Source organism: Podarcis vaucheri (genome assembly GCF_965113315.1).
Source record: "Podarcis vaucheri genome assembly, chromosome: 9".
Classification (NCBI taxonomy): domain Eukaryota; kingdom Metazoa; phylum Chordata; class Lepidosauria; order Squamata; family Lacertidae; genus Podarcis; species Podarcis vaucheri.
Window position 1 is genome coordinate 12975076 of NC_138767.1, and position 13555 is coordinate 12988630.

Here is a 13555-nt window from a genome sequence, read left to right on the forward strand (position 1 = left end):
AGGTGATCCTTGAGATATTACAGTCCTGAGCCATTTAAGGCTTTATAGGTCAAAACCAGCACTTTGAATTGGGTCCAGAAACTAATTTTGTCACCGGGTGAAGACTTTTCTTTCCTCCCAGGTCTTTTAACAGTGCAATCATTTTCACAAATCTGACTGGCTCAGTGTTTCAGACACCATGATGTATGCTGTATCCCTGTTGCACACTGTTACAGTATTAAGAAGTATGCAAATAAATACCGTATTTTTTGCACCATAACACTCACTTTTTTCCTCCTAGAAAGTAAGGAGAAATGTCTGTGCGTGTTATGGAGGAAATGCCTACGGGTGGCATGCCTACGGATTTTCCTCCTCTAAAAACTACGTGCATGTTATGGTCGGGTGCGTGTTATAGAGCAAAAAATACGGTAATAGGTAATAGATAAATATCAATAAGCAGATGAGGCGGCAAGCCAACCTCCCAGCCATCGTTTGCATTTCCGGGTGGAACTCCAAATGCAGATATTCCGAATAACTCAAGCGTCTCATCCTGGCATTTGCCGGTGTCTTCTAAGGTGAATCATTCTTGAAGCTGAACTCATTTTCAGAGCCAACTGCAAAGAACAAGCAACAATCTGAACATGTACGGGGAGCCACAAACAGACACATTTGATGAAACAGAAGTGCTCTGGGAGGGGCTGCTGTACAAGGTTTTGCAAAACCCATGAACTGTGATCAAAAGCCTGAGCCGACGGAAGAGACTCTCCCGCTATCGCATTTATCCTCAAGGACAGATAGATTGCCAGGACTGCATTATTTAGGGATGCACAGAACCGAGAAAGCGATGAGGGATTCAAAACGCAGAACCTCCTCTCAACTCTGAAGGCGGCAATAATAAAAGAGCTTTGCAGGATTGTTTCTTTGAGAATCTTAAGTTGAAAATATATTGTCCTTTTCATGCTTGCAAGACTTTGCTCCCCTAAGGTTACATTTAACTTTAATGGAACCAGGTTCTGGAAGGGTGGGGCTCAGGATCCAGGGTCCCAAATCACTAGCAGGGATGAATGAATCTGTCAGTTTCTCATTTTCATCCCCCCCCCCAAGTCTTAAGGTCAGTTCTCCACATATCTGCGTCAGGTTGCAATTCTTTTCCTCGTGAAATTTCGTGAGCATTTTATTGCAAATTTTTCCTGATATACACATTTTTGCATGGGCTTTTTCCAAATATGCATGTTTTGGCAAGCAATTTTTCCTCATATGTTGCGGTTTCCTATGTTGCCTCTGCTTGTTGTTGTTGTTGTTTAGTCGTTTAGTCGTGTCCGACTCTTCGTGACCCCATGGACCAGAGCACGCCAGGCACTCCTGTCTTCCACTGCCTCCCGCAAACTCATGCTGGTAGCTTCGAGAACACTAACCAACCATCTCGTCCTCTGTCATCCCCTTCTCCTTGTGCCCTCCATCTTTCCCAACATCAGGGTCTTTTCCAGAGAGTCTTCTCTTCTCATGAGGTGGCCAAAGTACTGGAGCCTCAGCTTCACAATCTGTCCTTCCAGTGAGCACTCAGGGCTGATTTCCTTCAGAATGGATACGTTTGATCTTCTTGCAGTCCATGGGACTCTCAAAAGTCTCCTCCAGCACAATAACTCAAAAGCATAAATTCTTCGGCGACCAGCCTTCTTTATGGTCCAGCTCTCACTTCCGTACATCACTAATGGCAAAACCATAGCTTTAACTATACGGACCTTTGTTGGCAAGGTGATGCCTCTGCTTGGGTAACCTTATTTATTTATTCATAAAGGGTATTTACAGACTTCCCTCTCAGAAAACGTCAGGGTGGAGTAGCACAGCATCGTAAAAATCTTTTAAAAACCCATTCAAAACAATCGTTCTGTATTGACCAGCTACTCCAGAAAGATTTCAAACTGCACGGACCAGAATTTATGGTGCAGGTAGATAGATATATGTGGGAGGAAGCAATCTTCTGGTTGACATCACAAAGAGCTCAGATCGTGAACTGAATCAGCATATCGGATGGTACAAGAGAGATGTAAGAAACACAGCTGTCATTTCCTCCTTTTTTTGATTGATGCAGAGAGGCTTCTAATGGATATAGATCAGGGGTAGGGAACCTAAGGCTCAGGGACCAGATGCGGCCCAATTGCTTTCTCTGCTGCTCCAGAGAAGCGGACACGGAGCAATGGATCCAAACTACAAGAAAGAAGATTCCACCTAAACATTAGGAAGAACTTCCTGACAGTAAGAGCTGTTCGACAGTGGAATTTGCTGCCAAGGAGTGTGGTGGAGTCTCCTTCTTTGGAGGTCTTTAAGCAGAGGCTTGACAACCATATGTCAGGAGTGCTCTGATGGTGTTTCTTGCTTGGCAGGGGGTTGGACTCGATGGCCCTTGTGGTCTCTTCCAACTCTATGATTCTCTGATTCTATGCTTTCTCAATCCGGCCTGTGGACAGTCCGGGGATCAGTGTGTTTTGCCATGAGTGGAATGTGTGCTTTTATTTAAAATGCATCTCTGGGTTATTTGTGGGGCCTGCCTGGTGTTTTTACATGAGTAGAATGTGTCCTTTTATTTAAAATGCATCTATGGGTTATTTGTGGGGCCTGCCTGGTGGTTTTACATGAGTAGAATGTGTGCTTTTATTTAAAATGCATCTATGGGTTATTTGTTCGTTCATAGGAATTCGTTTATTTTTTCCCTTCAAAATATAGTCCGGCCCCCCACATGGTTTGAGGGACAGTGGACCGGCTCATGGCTGAAAAAGATTGCTGATCCCTGATATAGATGTTTGCTTGCTGCTCCAACTGTGCTCAACATATGCTTCTTGTCCTTATAGCATCATTTTTCATGTGACCTATTTTTCTCTTTGCTAAGACTAGAATTCTGGAGTTAAATGCTGGTTCTGAACCACCAGTGCAAATACACCCCCCCCCCTCGGAGCACTGTGTGGCTGTAACGAAAAACCTACCACAAAAGGTGGCCCTTTTCCTAAGCTTGTTAGTTACCTTACATCTAGCCTTCATTGGGCTTTCTCCCATATTTTTGGAGAAACACTTCCAGCATGAGTTACACTAATAATAGAAAGAGAAAGCTACAAGAGAGAAAGTCACATCAGGTTATCCTCGCCACATGCTTCCAGACCATCAGACGGTAAGAGAAAAATCTCTCCGGTACTGATCAGGCAGGGCGAAGATTCAACTTGCTCCTTAGGGAACCTCATGGGAAGGCAAATGGTGAATGCTGTCACTCAGTAGAGCTCCTTGAGACTTTGAAATTAGATTGTTGAACGGTTATGCACTGGTCCTGAGAGATCTGCACTGGCTCCCAGTACATTTCCGAGCACAATTCAAAGTGTTGGTGCTGACCTTTAAAGCCCTAAACGGCCTCGGTCCTGTATACCTGAAGGAGCGTCTCCACCCCCATTGTTCTGCCCAGACACTGAGGTCCAGCTCCGAGGGCCTTCTGGCGGTTCCCTCACTGCGAGAAGTGAGGTTACAGGGAACCAGACAGTGGGCCTTGTCGGTAGTGGTGCCTGCCCCGTGGAACACCCTTCCTTCAGATGTGAAGGAAATAAGTGGCTATCTTATCTTTAAAAGACATCTGAAGGCAGCCCTGTTCAGGGAAGTTTTTAATATTTAATGCTGTATTGTTTTTAACACTCAATTGGAAGCCGCCCAGTGGGCTGGGGAAACAGGGCGGGGTATAAATAATAAATTTCGGCAACTTAGGCAAACCTTCCCTGCCAGGGAAGAAGGGATGAGTGAAGAACAAGCGGAGCAGGAATCAAATCAACCTTACCCAATATTAAAGTGGAAATCAAAGGTCATTGCAAGGGGGAAGGGGAGGAATATACACAAAGTATCAAATGTGGTGACAGTAATAATAATGCAACAAAACAACACCACCACAAACTGGCTTATAACTATAAAACCAAATTTACTAGAATAATAACTAGATTAGAGATAGACTTGTAACTATTCAATCAACAAACATACTAAGGTGCCATGTGCAAAACAAAGCCTGGAGATACTGTAAACATGGAGTGGATAAATGTACAACTGCATCTTAACAAGTTACATGTGCAGTAAACATTATACAGACTGGATAAATGGACCATTCAACAAGTAGCGTAAATCCAATCACAGAACGGCAACCCCGTGCCGCCATAATGACAAGGCACTGGAGAATATGAAAAGGTTTTTCAAAGCTGTTTTTCAAAGATTGAACTGGCTGATATGTTCTTCAATGGGTCTTGAGTTGGAAACACAAAGCCGTATGCATGGATCATTCACAGGAAGGCAAATCAAAGACACCACCCTGGTGAGAATAACGCAAGTGGGCAGAAGGAGACCTGTTCTCCGGATATATTACAGGTTTCGCTACACGCTTCATCAGTCCAAAAAGCCAGTCATACAAAACTTTGCTCAGGATAAAGAAAGTATTCACAGGCACAGGGGGGAGAAGGGGCCTGCTCTGAATCACAGCCCAGGAGACTCCAGAGGGCAGCCCCTGTTATTTCCCCCCTGGGGTGGGAGAGCAGCAGCACCTCCTATTCGCTGAGAGGCCACTGTTGAGGCGGCACATGGGTGGTGGTGGGGGGGCCGCCAAGGAACTGGCAAATCCGGCCTCCAGATGTGCATTGCTGGTGTTGTTACCACCGCAGTAGCAGTGCCAGCCAAAGCACTTTTGAAGGCTAGATCTGCTGCCCCTGTGGCTCTTGCCACCCAAGGCAGTTGCCTCACCTTGCCTCTTGGTGGGGGAGCCCAGCTCTGAACCACGATGCGGGAAACTACAAAAAGTTCCCTTAATACTTCAGCGTCAGCAAATCAATTTTAATTGTGCTCTGCCTTGGGAATCTTCGATTGAGAAGCAGGTTAAAAATAACCTTATTAAATAAATAAACAGCCAACGGTCACAGCGTGCTTTGAGCTAAGCAGTTCTCCAATATGGCACAAAAACTGATGATCTTCCGTAAGGAATTGGTATGTCAGTGATGAAGCCTGACGCTCAGTTTTTACCAGGGATCGGCAAGGTTTACCTCGCCTGGGCCGGTTCACTCCAGCGGAGATCCCTCTGTGAGCCAGATTGTGTGCGCACATGAGCGCCCGCAATTTCCAGTGGCTGCGTCTGCGCAGTTGCGATTTTTGGCGCCACGGAAGCAAGTCCCTGTGCCATGCTGGTTTAGTTCAGTGCATGGGGACTCGCCGAGAGGGCGGCTTGGTTCGGGGGGCAGTTAAATGGCCCCCGTGGGTCGCTTGTGGCCCATGGGCCTTAGGTTGCCTACCCCTCGTTTATGCGTTGGGAGGTACCACTCTTACATAGGCGTGTTTACGTAGAAATGATATGGGATTTGTGGGTTAAACCACAGAACCTAGGACTTGCCGATCAGAAGGTCGGCGGTTCGAATCCCCATGACGGGGTGAGCTCCTGTTGTTCAGTTCCTACTCCTGCCCACCTAGCAGTTCAAAAGCACGTCAGAGTGCAAGTAGATAAATAGGTACCGCTCCGGTGGGAAGGTAAACAGTGTTTCTGTGCGCTGCTCTGGTTCACCAGAAGCGGCTTAGTCATGCTGGCCACATGACCCAGAAGCTGTATGCAATCTCCCTCGGCCAGTAAAGCGAGATGAGCGCCACAATCCCAGAGTCGTCCACGACTGGACCTAATGGTCAGGGGTCCCTTTACCTTAGTATACCAATTAAGTATGCGGGTGGCACTGTGGTCTAAACCACTGAGCCTTGGGCTTGCCGATTGGAAGGTCGGCGGTTCAAATCCCCGTGATGGGGTGAGCTCCTGTTGCTCTGTCCCAGCTCCTGCCAACCTAGCAGTTCGAAAGCACACAAAAAAGTGCAAGTAGATTAATAGGTACCACTCCGGCGGGAAGGTAAACGGCGTTTCCGTGTGCTGCTCTGGTGTCGGTGTTCAATTACACCAGAAGCAGCTTAGTCATGCTGGCCACATGACCCAGAAAAACTGTCTGTGGAGCGGACAAATGCTGGCTTCCTCAGCCTGTAAAGTGAGATGAGTGCCGCAACCCCAGAGTCATTCGCGACTGGACTTAATTGTCAGGGGTCCCTTTACCTTTAAGTATGCATTGGATTGCAGCCTTTCAGGCAGGTTGTTTGCAGGGTAAGGTGGGTCAAAACCCATTGATTCCCCCCCATAGGTTAGGTGCACCTGACTTCCATAGGACTGAGCTAGTGCTTGAGTGCAAGCCCCATGAAGACAGATTCACTTAGCTATGCATTGGCTCAGGCTGCTTGGGGTACTAAATAGATAAAACTAAACATCAGGAATAACTTTCTGACAGTAAGAGCTCTTCCTCAGGAGGTTGTGGGCTCCTTCCTTGGAGGGATTTTAGCAGAGGTTAGGTGGCCATCTGTCATGGATGCTTTTGTTGAGATTCCTGCATTGCAGAGGGTTGGTCTAGGTGACTCTAGGGCAGGGGTCAGCAAACTTTTTCAGCGGGGGGCCGGTCCACTGTCCCTCAGACCTTGTGGGGGGCCAGACTATATTTTTTTGGGGGGGGGATGAATGAATTCCCATGCACTACAAATAACCCAGGGATGCATTTTAAATAAAAACACACATTCTTTTATTTAAAATTAAATGTTAAAACAGAGAAATCCTAAGGTGATGATGAAATTCTGTGACAGGGATGTTTCCACTTCCCTGTACCAGGCAGGGCAGAAACACCCCGCTCCAACACCTCAATTTTCTAATTCTTTCTATTCAACCTTATTTTCAATTCCCCTCCCATTGACACCAAGAGGAGGAGAGATACCTGCACAGCTGCAGGTGTGCCATATACTAGTTTGGCCTTTGTGTGGGTGTGTCAGGGGAACGGGTGGAATCTGGGTCTGGCGGGTCCAGTTTTTAGGTGTTGATGCATTGCAGTATATGGATAGTTTAGGTTAGAGCAGAGGTCAGCAAACTTTTTCAGCAGGGGGCCGGTCCACTGTCCCTCAGACCTTGTGGGGGGGCCAGACTATATTTTGAAAAATAAATAAATGAACGAATTCCTATGCCCCACAAATAACCCAGAGATGCGTTTTAAATAAAAGGACACATTCTACTCATGTAAAAACATGCAGATTCCCGGACCGTCTGCTGGCCGGATTTAGAAGGCGATTGGGCCGGATCCGGCCCCTAGTCCTTAGTTTGCCTGCCCATGCTCTAGGCTAGGGGTTCCTTTCCAGCTCTACGATTCTATGATATACAGGTGGGAGGAAGGTCCACTGAAGGCAGAATGGGGCTTACCGCGGGGGAAATAATAATTGCGGAGAACAGAAACTGCTACAGAATCCAGCCCCTAAAAACACCGGGGAGCTGAGCGCTCAGACCAAATGCTATCAGGCTCCCTCTTCGGGTTCCATTCATAAGAAGAGCGCTGGCGAGCGATTGGTCGCTTCGACGCAGAGGGCGTGGGCAGCCACCGGCGCCGCCGAGCTGATTGGCTGCTCGGAGAGTGTGGGCGGGGCTTCCCCGCGGCAGGGAGACGGTTGCTAGGGACGCCGCGGCCTCTGAGCCGGCGCAGCGTCGGCGATGGCGGGCATCGAGGGCGAAGACGCCAGCGCCACTTTGGACCACATCCTCACCCAGTTCAACACCTACGAGGATTACCTGGATTCGCAGATCACCACGCAGGACCTGTATTACTTGGAGGCGAGTGTCTGTTTCTGTATGTGTTTTTTTGGGGTTGGTGGCTCGCATTCCTGAGAGTCGAGAGGTCGCCCGAGCATGTGCAGAGTGCATTGCAACCCTGGAGCCCGGGCGAGGTAGGGGAGGAACCCCAGCAGCTTGAGGAGCAACTGCAGAGCAGGTTAACATTTGCCCCTCCCTGCTCTGCTTTTGCTGCAGTTCTTCTCCCTGAGGGGAGGGAAGACGGGACTATCTCTTGAGGGCCAGACCCCTCTGATACGCAGTAGCTGGGCTTCACGCCAGACTTTGCAAAACGCCCCCCCCCCACGCAAAAAAGCCCTTTTTATTATGGGTGAGGTGATTAAAAAGCAAATGAAAAAAAGAAACACGCTGGGATGACTTGAATTATTTTGGGGCTATTGAGGGAGCAAAGTCAGTTTTGGATTTTTTTTAAAAAAATTGCAGGATAGTGAGGACAGGGGTATCGTTCCATTTACTGTGAACATCCTGCTTGAATGTTTTCTATTGATGTCATAGCAGCCAACTTTTAGCCATCTTCACTCCCCCCCCCCAATTTTTGATGGGCATGGCCAGGCCCTCCCAAAACTGATGGGCATTGCCATTCAAATAGTGTGCGTACACCGTGTCATTTGATCAATTATGCAGGGCGGGGCTTAGCTTCTCCTCCGCCTCAATTTTACTCAAGTTGGCTCCACTGATTGCTGCAGTGGGTGGCTGGCTGGCTGTGTTAATATTCTATCTATATTGTATCTAGGGACGCGGGTGGCGCTGTGGGTTAAACCACGGAGCCGAGGACGTGCCGATCAGAAGGTCGGCGGTTTGAATCCCTGTGACAGGGTGAGCTCCCGTTGCTCGGTCCCTGCTCCTGCCAACCTAGCAGTTCGAAAGCACATCAAAGTGCAAGTAGATAAATAGGTACCGCTCCGGCGGGAAGGTAAACGGCGTTTCCGTGCGCTGCTCTGGTTCGCCAGAAGCGGCTTAGTCATGCTGGCCACATGACCTGGAAGCTGTACGCCGGCTCCCTCAGCCAATAAAGCGAGATGAGTGCCGCAACCCCAGAGTCGGCCACGACTGGACCTAATGGTCAGGGGTCCCTTTACCTTTACCTATATTGTATCTACTTTTATTTGTTTATTTATTTAATTTCTATACCGCTTTATATTTTTAAGAAAAATCTCAAAGCGGTTTACAGCATATTAAATCAACAAAACATAAATAAAACAATCTGAAGAAAGTCTATAAATATAGAGTATACAGTCAAAGCAACATAACAGAAAACTAAAATATTATCTTAAAGGTTTCAAAGTTAAACATTACAAAGGAGGTCAACTACAGAATACATATTTAACATAGTAGGGCTGGGTGAGTGTGGGCTCCACCCCCTTTCCTAGGTGGAAAGGACCTTGCAGGGAGCGGCCTTCACACTCACAGCCGGGCGATATTATATACTGCCATCACACTATATCAAGCCTCTGTACACTATAAACCTGGTTTAAAATGTAATAAACAAACAAACATGGATAATCATTCAGGCAACTATTGATTATTATTATTCAGTTTCTTTATATCCCACTTTTCTTCATATATAAAACAATACAGTTAATATGTATTTTTAGGGCGGGAAACAATCAGTGTCGATAAAAGCAAATAAAACAGTAGGGAAGGAACAGTTTTCAAAACCAATCTTAAAGCTGGAAGAAAAGGAGCCTGTTGGATCTTTCCATGGAGGTAATTTCATAGTTCTGGAGCCACCACCAAGAAGTTTCTGTCCTTTGTATCTGCCAGTCGAATAAAGATGGCTCAGAGAGCAGCCTAATCTTGCAGCCCAAGCAGGTGAGACAGTTCTTAAGATCACCTGGCGCCAGGCTATTAGGACTTGGCAAATACCAGCACTTTAAATTAAGCCTAGAAATTAATATGTAAGCAATGCAGTTGGTATAATATCCACGCAATCTGTTCTGACTGCCACATTCCTGGTAACAAGTTAGCAGCCAAATTTTATACCAGTTGTGGTTTCTGAACTGTCTCTTAAGGCAGCTTCATGGGGAGAACATTGCAGTACAGTGGTACCTCTAGATACGAACGGGATTCGTTCCGGAGCCCCATTCGCATCTAGAGGTAAACGTATATAGCGACGGCATGTCTGCACGCGCGTCGCTTTTCGCCGCTTCTGCGCATGCGTGTGACGTCATTTTGAGCGTCTGCGGCAAAACCCGGAAGTAACGCGCTCAAAGTGTATTTAACCCGAGGTATGACTGTAGTCCAGTCTAGGTATAACCAGGGCACAGCAACTATAACGGTACACAAGGTGTGACACAAACTGCCTAGCAGGGCCTTCCCCTGCTTAACTGTGCCTTTCTGAACAGCCCAACCCTTTTCAAATGCTTTCCTGCCTTTCCAGCGGAAGTTGCCTGTTCACCTTTTGTCGCGCATTCTTTCCTGAACTTAAGAAAAGAGTAATCTTCCCCAAAGAAAGTCCAGCTTTCAGCAGCAGAGACTAGTCCTGTCCCCTTTCCATTCTGTAGACTTGAGGAAAGTGCAGCTTCTGACTTTTACCAATAAAATGCTAAGTGCAAGACGCATTATCCTCCGGGGGCGAAAGTCAGTTTTTGGAAAAAGTCCCGACATAGTTTAATCCTGCAGGTTTTTATTATCTCCTCTCTCCTCTTCTGACTGCACATCATATCTCGTCCTTGCCCTTCATTAATCTCTTTTTGTTCCCTTGCTCCCTTTCCTGTGGCTTTCCTTTTTCGTTTTCTCTAATATGCTATGCCACGTGCTTTGACAATGAGACTCCAAGGGCGAGCATGTGGTGCAAGCGTCTCCAAGAGATATTTAAGAAGATTGCGGAGAATGTGGAGGAAATTTGGGGCAGGCAAGGGACTAGAAAGGGGGAAGAGATGAGTCATAAGACTGACAGGACAACTGACAGCTTAAATCAGGTGTGAGGATGTACACGGGTTAGTCTTAGAATTAGATATATTAAATATAATTAGCTGCTTCAGTGGAGCAGTGAATTAAGAGCTCACTGCAAAAACAATCTTTCCGCGTGGTTCTTTATGAAGAGGAATGCTAAGCTCTGCTCTTGAGATTAAAAATGTGGGAATATGAAGGATAACAAAATTAGAAGGCAGTTTTGGAGCCATTGCGCATTGGCATTATTTTTCTCCATAACAGTAGAGTTGGAAGGCATACACATTTGTCCCGTACGGGGATCAAACCTGCAACCTTGGCATTGCCAGCGCTATGCTCTAACCAGCTGAGCTGTCAAGGAAGTGTTTGCTTTAGGCCAGGTTTGGGGGACCTGTGGCCCTCCATAATTTGGTGAACTCCAACCCCCTTCAGCCAGTGGTCAGAGATGGTGGGGGTTGTAGCTGAACAATGTTGCAGGTGAGCTGGAATGTGTCCCTTTATTTAAAACAGCTGGTGCCCAACCACATCTAAGTTCCATTTCCCCAAATAGCTGGTGTCATTTCACTGATGGGAAACAGAAAATGCCATGCCCCATCAGTGAAATGGCACCAGCTGTTTGGGAAAATAGGACATAGATGTGGTTGGGCATTGGAGTAGACAGTTCAGGGGTCAGCAAACTTTTTTTAAAAGGACGCATTCTACTCATGTAAAAACATGCAGATTCCCAGACCGTCCACGGGCCGGATTTAGAAGGCGATTGGGCTGGATCTGGCCCCCAGGCCTTAGTTTGCCTACTCATGGGGTAGAGGATTTGTAACTGAATCATTCTGGTCTTCCCAAGTGCTTTTTTTACCTGGAGGTAGAAGAAGGGTTTGGATTTGATATCCCGCTTTATCACTACCCGAAGGAGTCTCAAAGCAGCTCACAATCTCCTTTCTCTTCCTCCCTCCCCTCACAACAAACACTCTGTGAGGTGCGTGAGGCTGAGAGACTTCAGAGAATTGTGACTAGCCCAAGGTAAGCCAGCAGCTGCATGTGGAGGAGCGGGGAAGCAAACCCGGTTCACCAGATTACGACTCTACTGCTCTTAACCAGTACACCACACTAATCTGCCCTCACCCCCAGCTTTGGTGTCATCCCCCTCCCCCTCAGGCACCTTTTTCCTAGAAAAAACCCCACTTGTCTTCTTGTAGCTCAGACCATACATTGCATTTGTACTGTGAGTAGTGCGTTATCAGTGAGGCATGGATGTTAGGATCTCATGGACATATGCCACTCTCTGCCCCCTCCACAGAGGCTGTTCACATTCTTGTGGAAAGTGCCTACTGTGGGATGTGAAACACAGATAGCAGTCAAATTCAACATTCCTAGAGCGGACATGAAAGGGGATCTTTGCACCAGCCAGCAGAAAACTTCCTGTTTCCTCCTGGGCTGGGACAAACTTCCTCTACATGTGCCCAAAGGTGGGTGTTGTCTTACCTGTGCAGGTAACAAAATAGCACAGCGCAAGCAGCCATCTCTCTCTCTCTGACTCCATTCCTCGAAGAAGCAACATCTCCTTAGCTTGAGATGCTCTCTTGGCTTCCAGCCAAGGGAGGACAAAGGAACTATCTCCTTATGGGATAGATTCCACATGTATATACTTTTGTAACCTAAGTCCGCCTTCAGGGATCCATCTGAACTGAATGTGAGTAAATATCTTTTATACTTTTTACACAATATTGTGTCGTGTCTATTTTTTTTAAGGTGGAGTAAAGGGGATTACCAGGAATCTTATATTAAGAGGCTAAAACTAGTCTGCCACAAGCTAACCGCTGTGTATTTAAAAGGGGGAATGTTAGAACTCTGCTAAGTTATAGAACTTGCTAACGCATATATTGCTAAACAATATATCCTCTCCTGTCTCCCTGAACATTCCCACACCTATGTGAATCCACAGGATCCAAACATACATATAGTGTTGATGCAGTTGCAAGCAGGATATTTTGAGGCAGCAACCATGCTTCTAAGATAATGCGTGAATTAGAGCCACGTTTGCATGTGAGAATAGCCTAGAGTTCCTGGGGTACCATGGGTTGTTGTGTATGAGCAGTGTGCTTGTGCATACTGCCTGCTCACTCCTGGTTCTCTCCTCCCTTGGTGTAACTGGGAGAAATAAACCTGGAAGTTATAAGTAAGCTTTGCATACCATTGCACCTGGACCCTGGATTGTGGCTCCCTAACAAGCCAAGAGATGTAAGCCAACAACAGACCATGGTTAAAGGCTGGCTAGCTATCCTAACTGGGTAGGAATCAACCAATCGGCAGCCCAGCAAAAGTTAAAGCAGTGAGTAGATAGGATGGAGGAAGTGATACAGTTTGCAGACTGATATGGGGAAAATGAAAGGCAAGTTGGCAGGAGGGGGGAGGAATATAAAGAACCTGCTACAGGGTGCTGTGGGGTAACTGAAGACAGCAGTGCAGATTGGTGCTGTCGACAAGGGAAATATCTATGGGGAATGTGGGGGCCAGGGACTGGTGTTACATTACGCTGCCTAGTTGTGCTGGAATGTGGGGTTTCTCTTGTAAAATCTTGGGGGACAGATTTAGTGGGGCTGATCTGGAGTGAAGTCTGTGGAAATGAATTGCTTATGCTAGCCAATGTGTGAAGTTTTGCATCTTTGCTAGATGACGTGAACATAAGATTTGCATAAATTATGGATGCTGACTTATGGTATTATCCAATATATAGAAAGCAAAGGGTGACTGTGCGGCCGCCCTGCTCACAATTTATTTCCTGTCCTTGGTGATAACCCATAATTCCACCTTGGCTGCCTTTTGGCCCCTGGATTAGCTAACTGGGGAGTGAAAGAACTTCTGGGTGATTGGAGCAATCCTATTTTAGCCTACATTGCATAGTCTTTATTATCTTCATAAGTCTATTTGTAAATGCGTGCTCACGTTTAGAAGTGCCTAGAACAAAGACTTTAAAAGGACTGTATTGTGCTAGGC

General features: G+C 46.7%; 1 protein-coding gene across 2 annotated transcripts in view; it reads left to right on the forward strand.

Moving 5' to 3' along the window:
- Window positions 1-7488: 7488 nt before the first annotated feature.
- CFAP299 (cilia and flagella associated protein 299) overlaps window positions 7489-13555 on the forward strand; it is a 335705-nt gene continuing 329638 nt past the window's right edge. For both annotated transcript variants that reach the window (XM_082236767.1, XM_082236768.1), the window contains exon 1: window positions 7489-7654. In XM_082236767.1, the coding sequence (XP_082092893.1) occupies window positions 7535-7654 (120 nt within the window). In that variant the 5' untranslated portion in view covers window positions 7489-7534. The remainder of the gene's footprint in view (window positions 7655-13555) is intronic.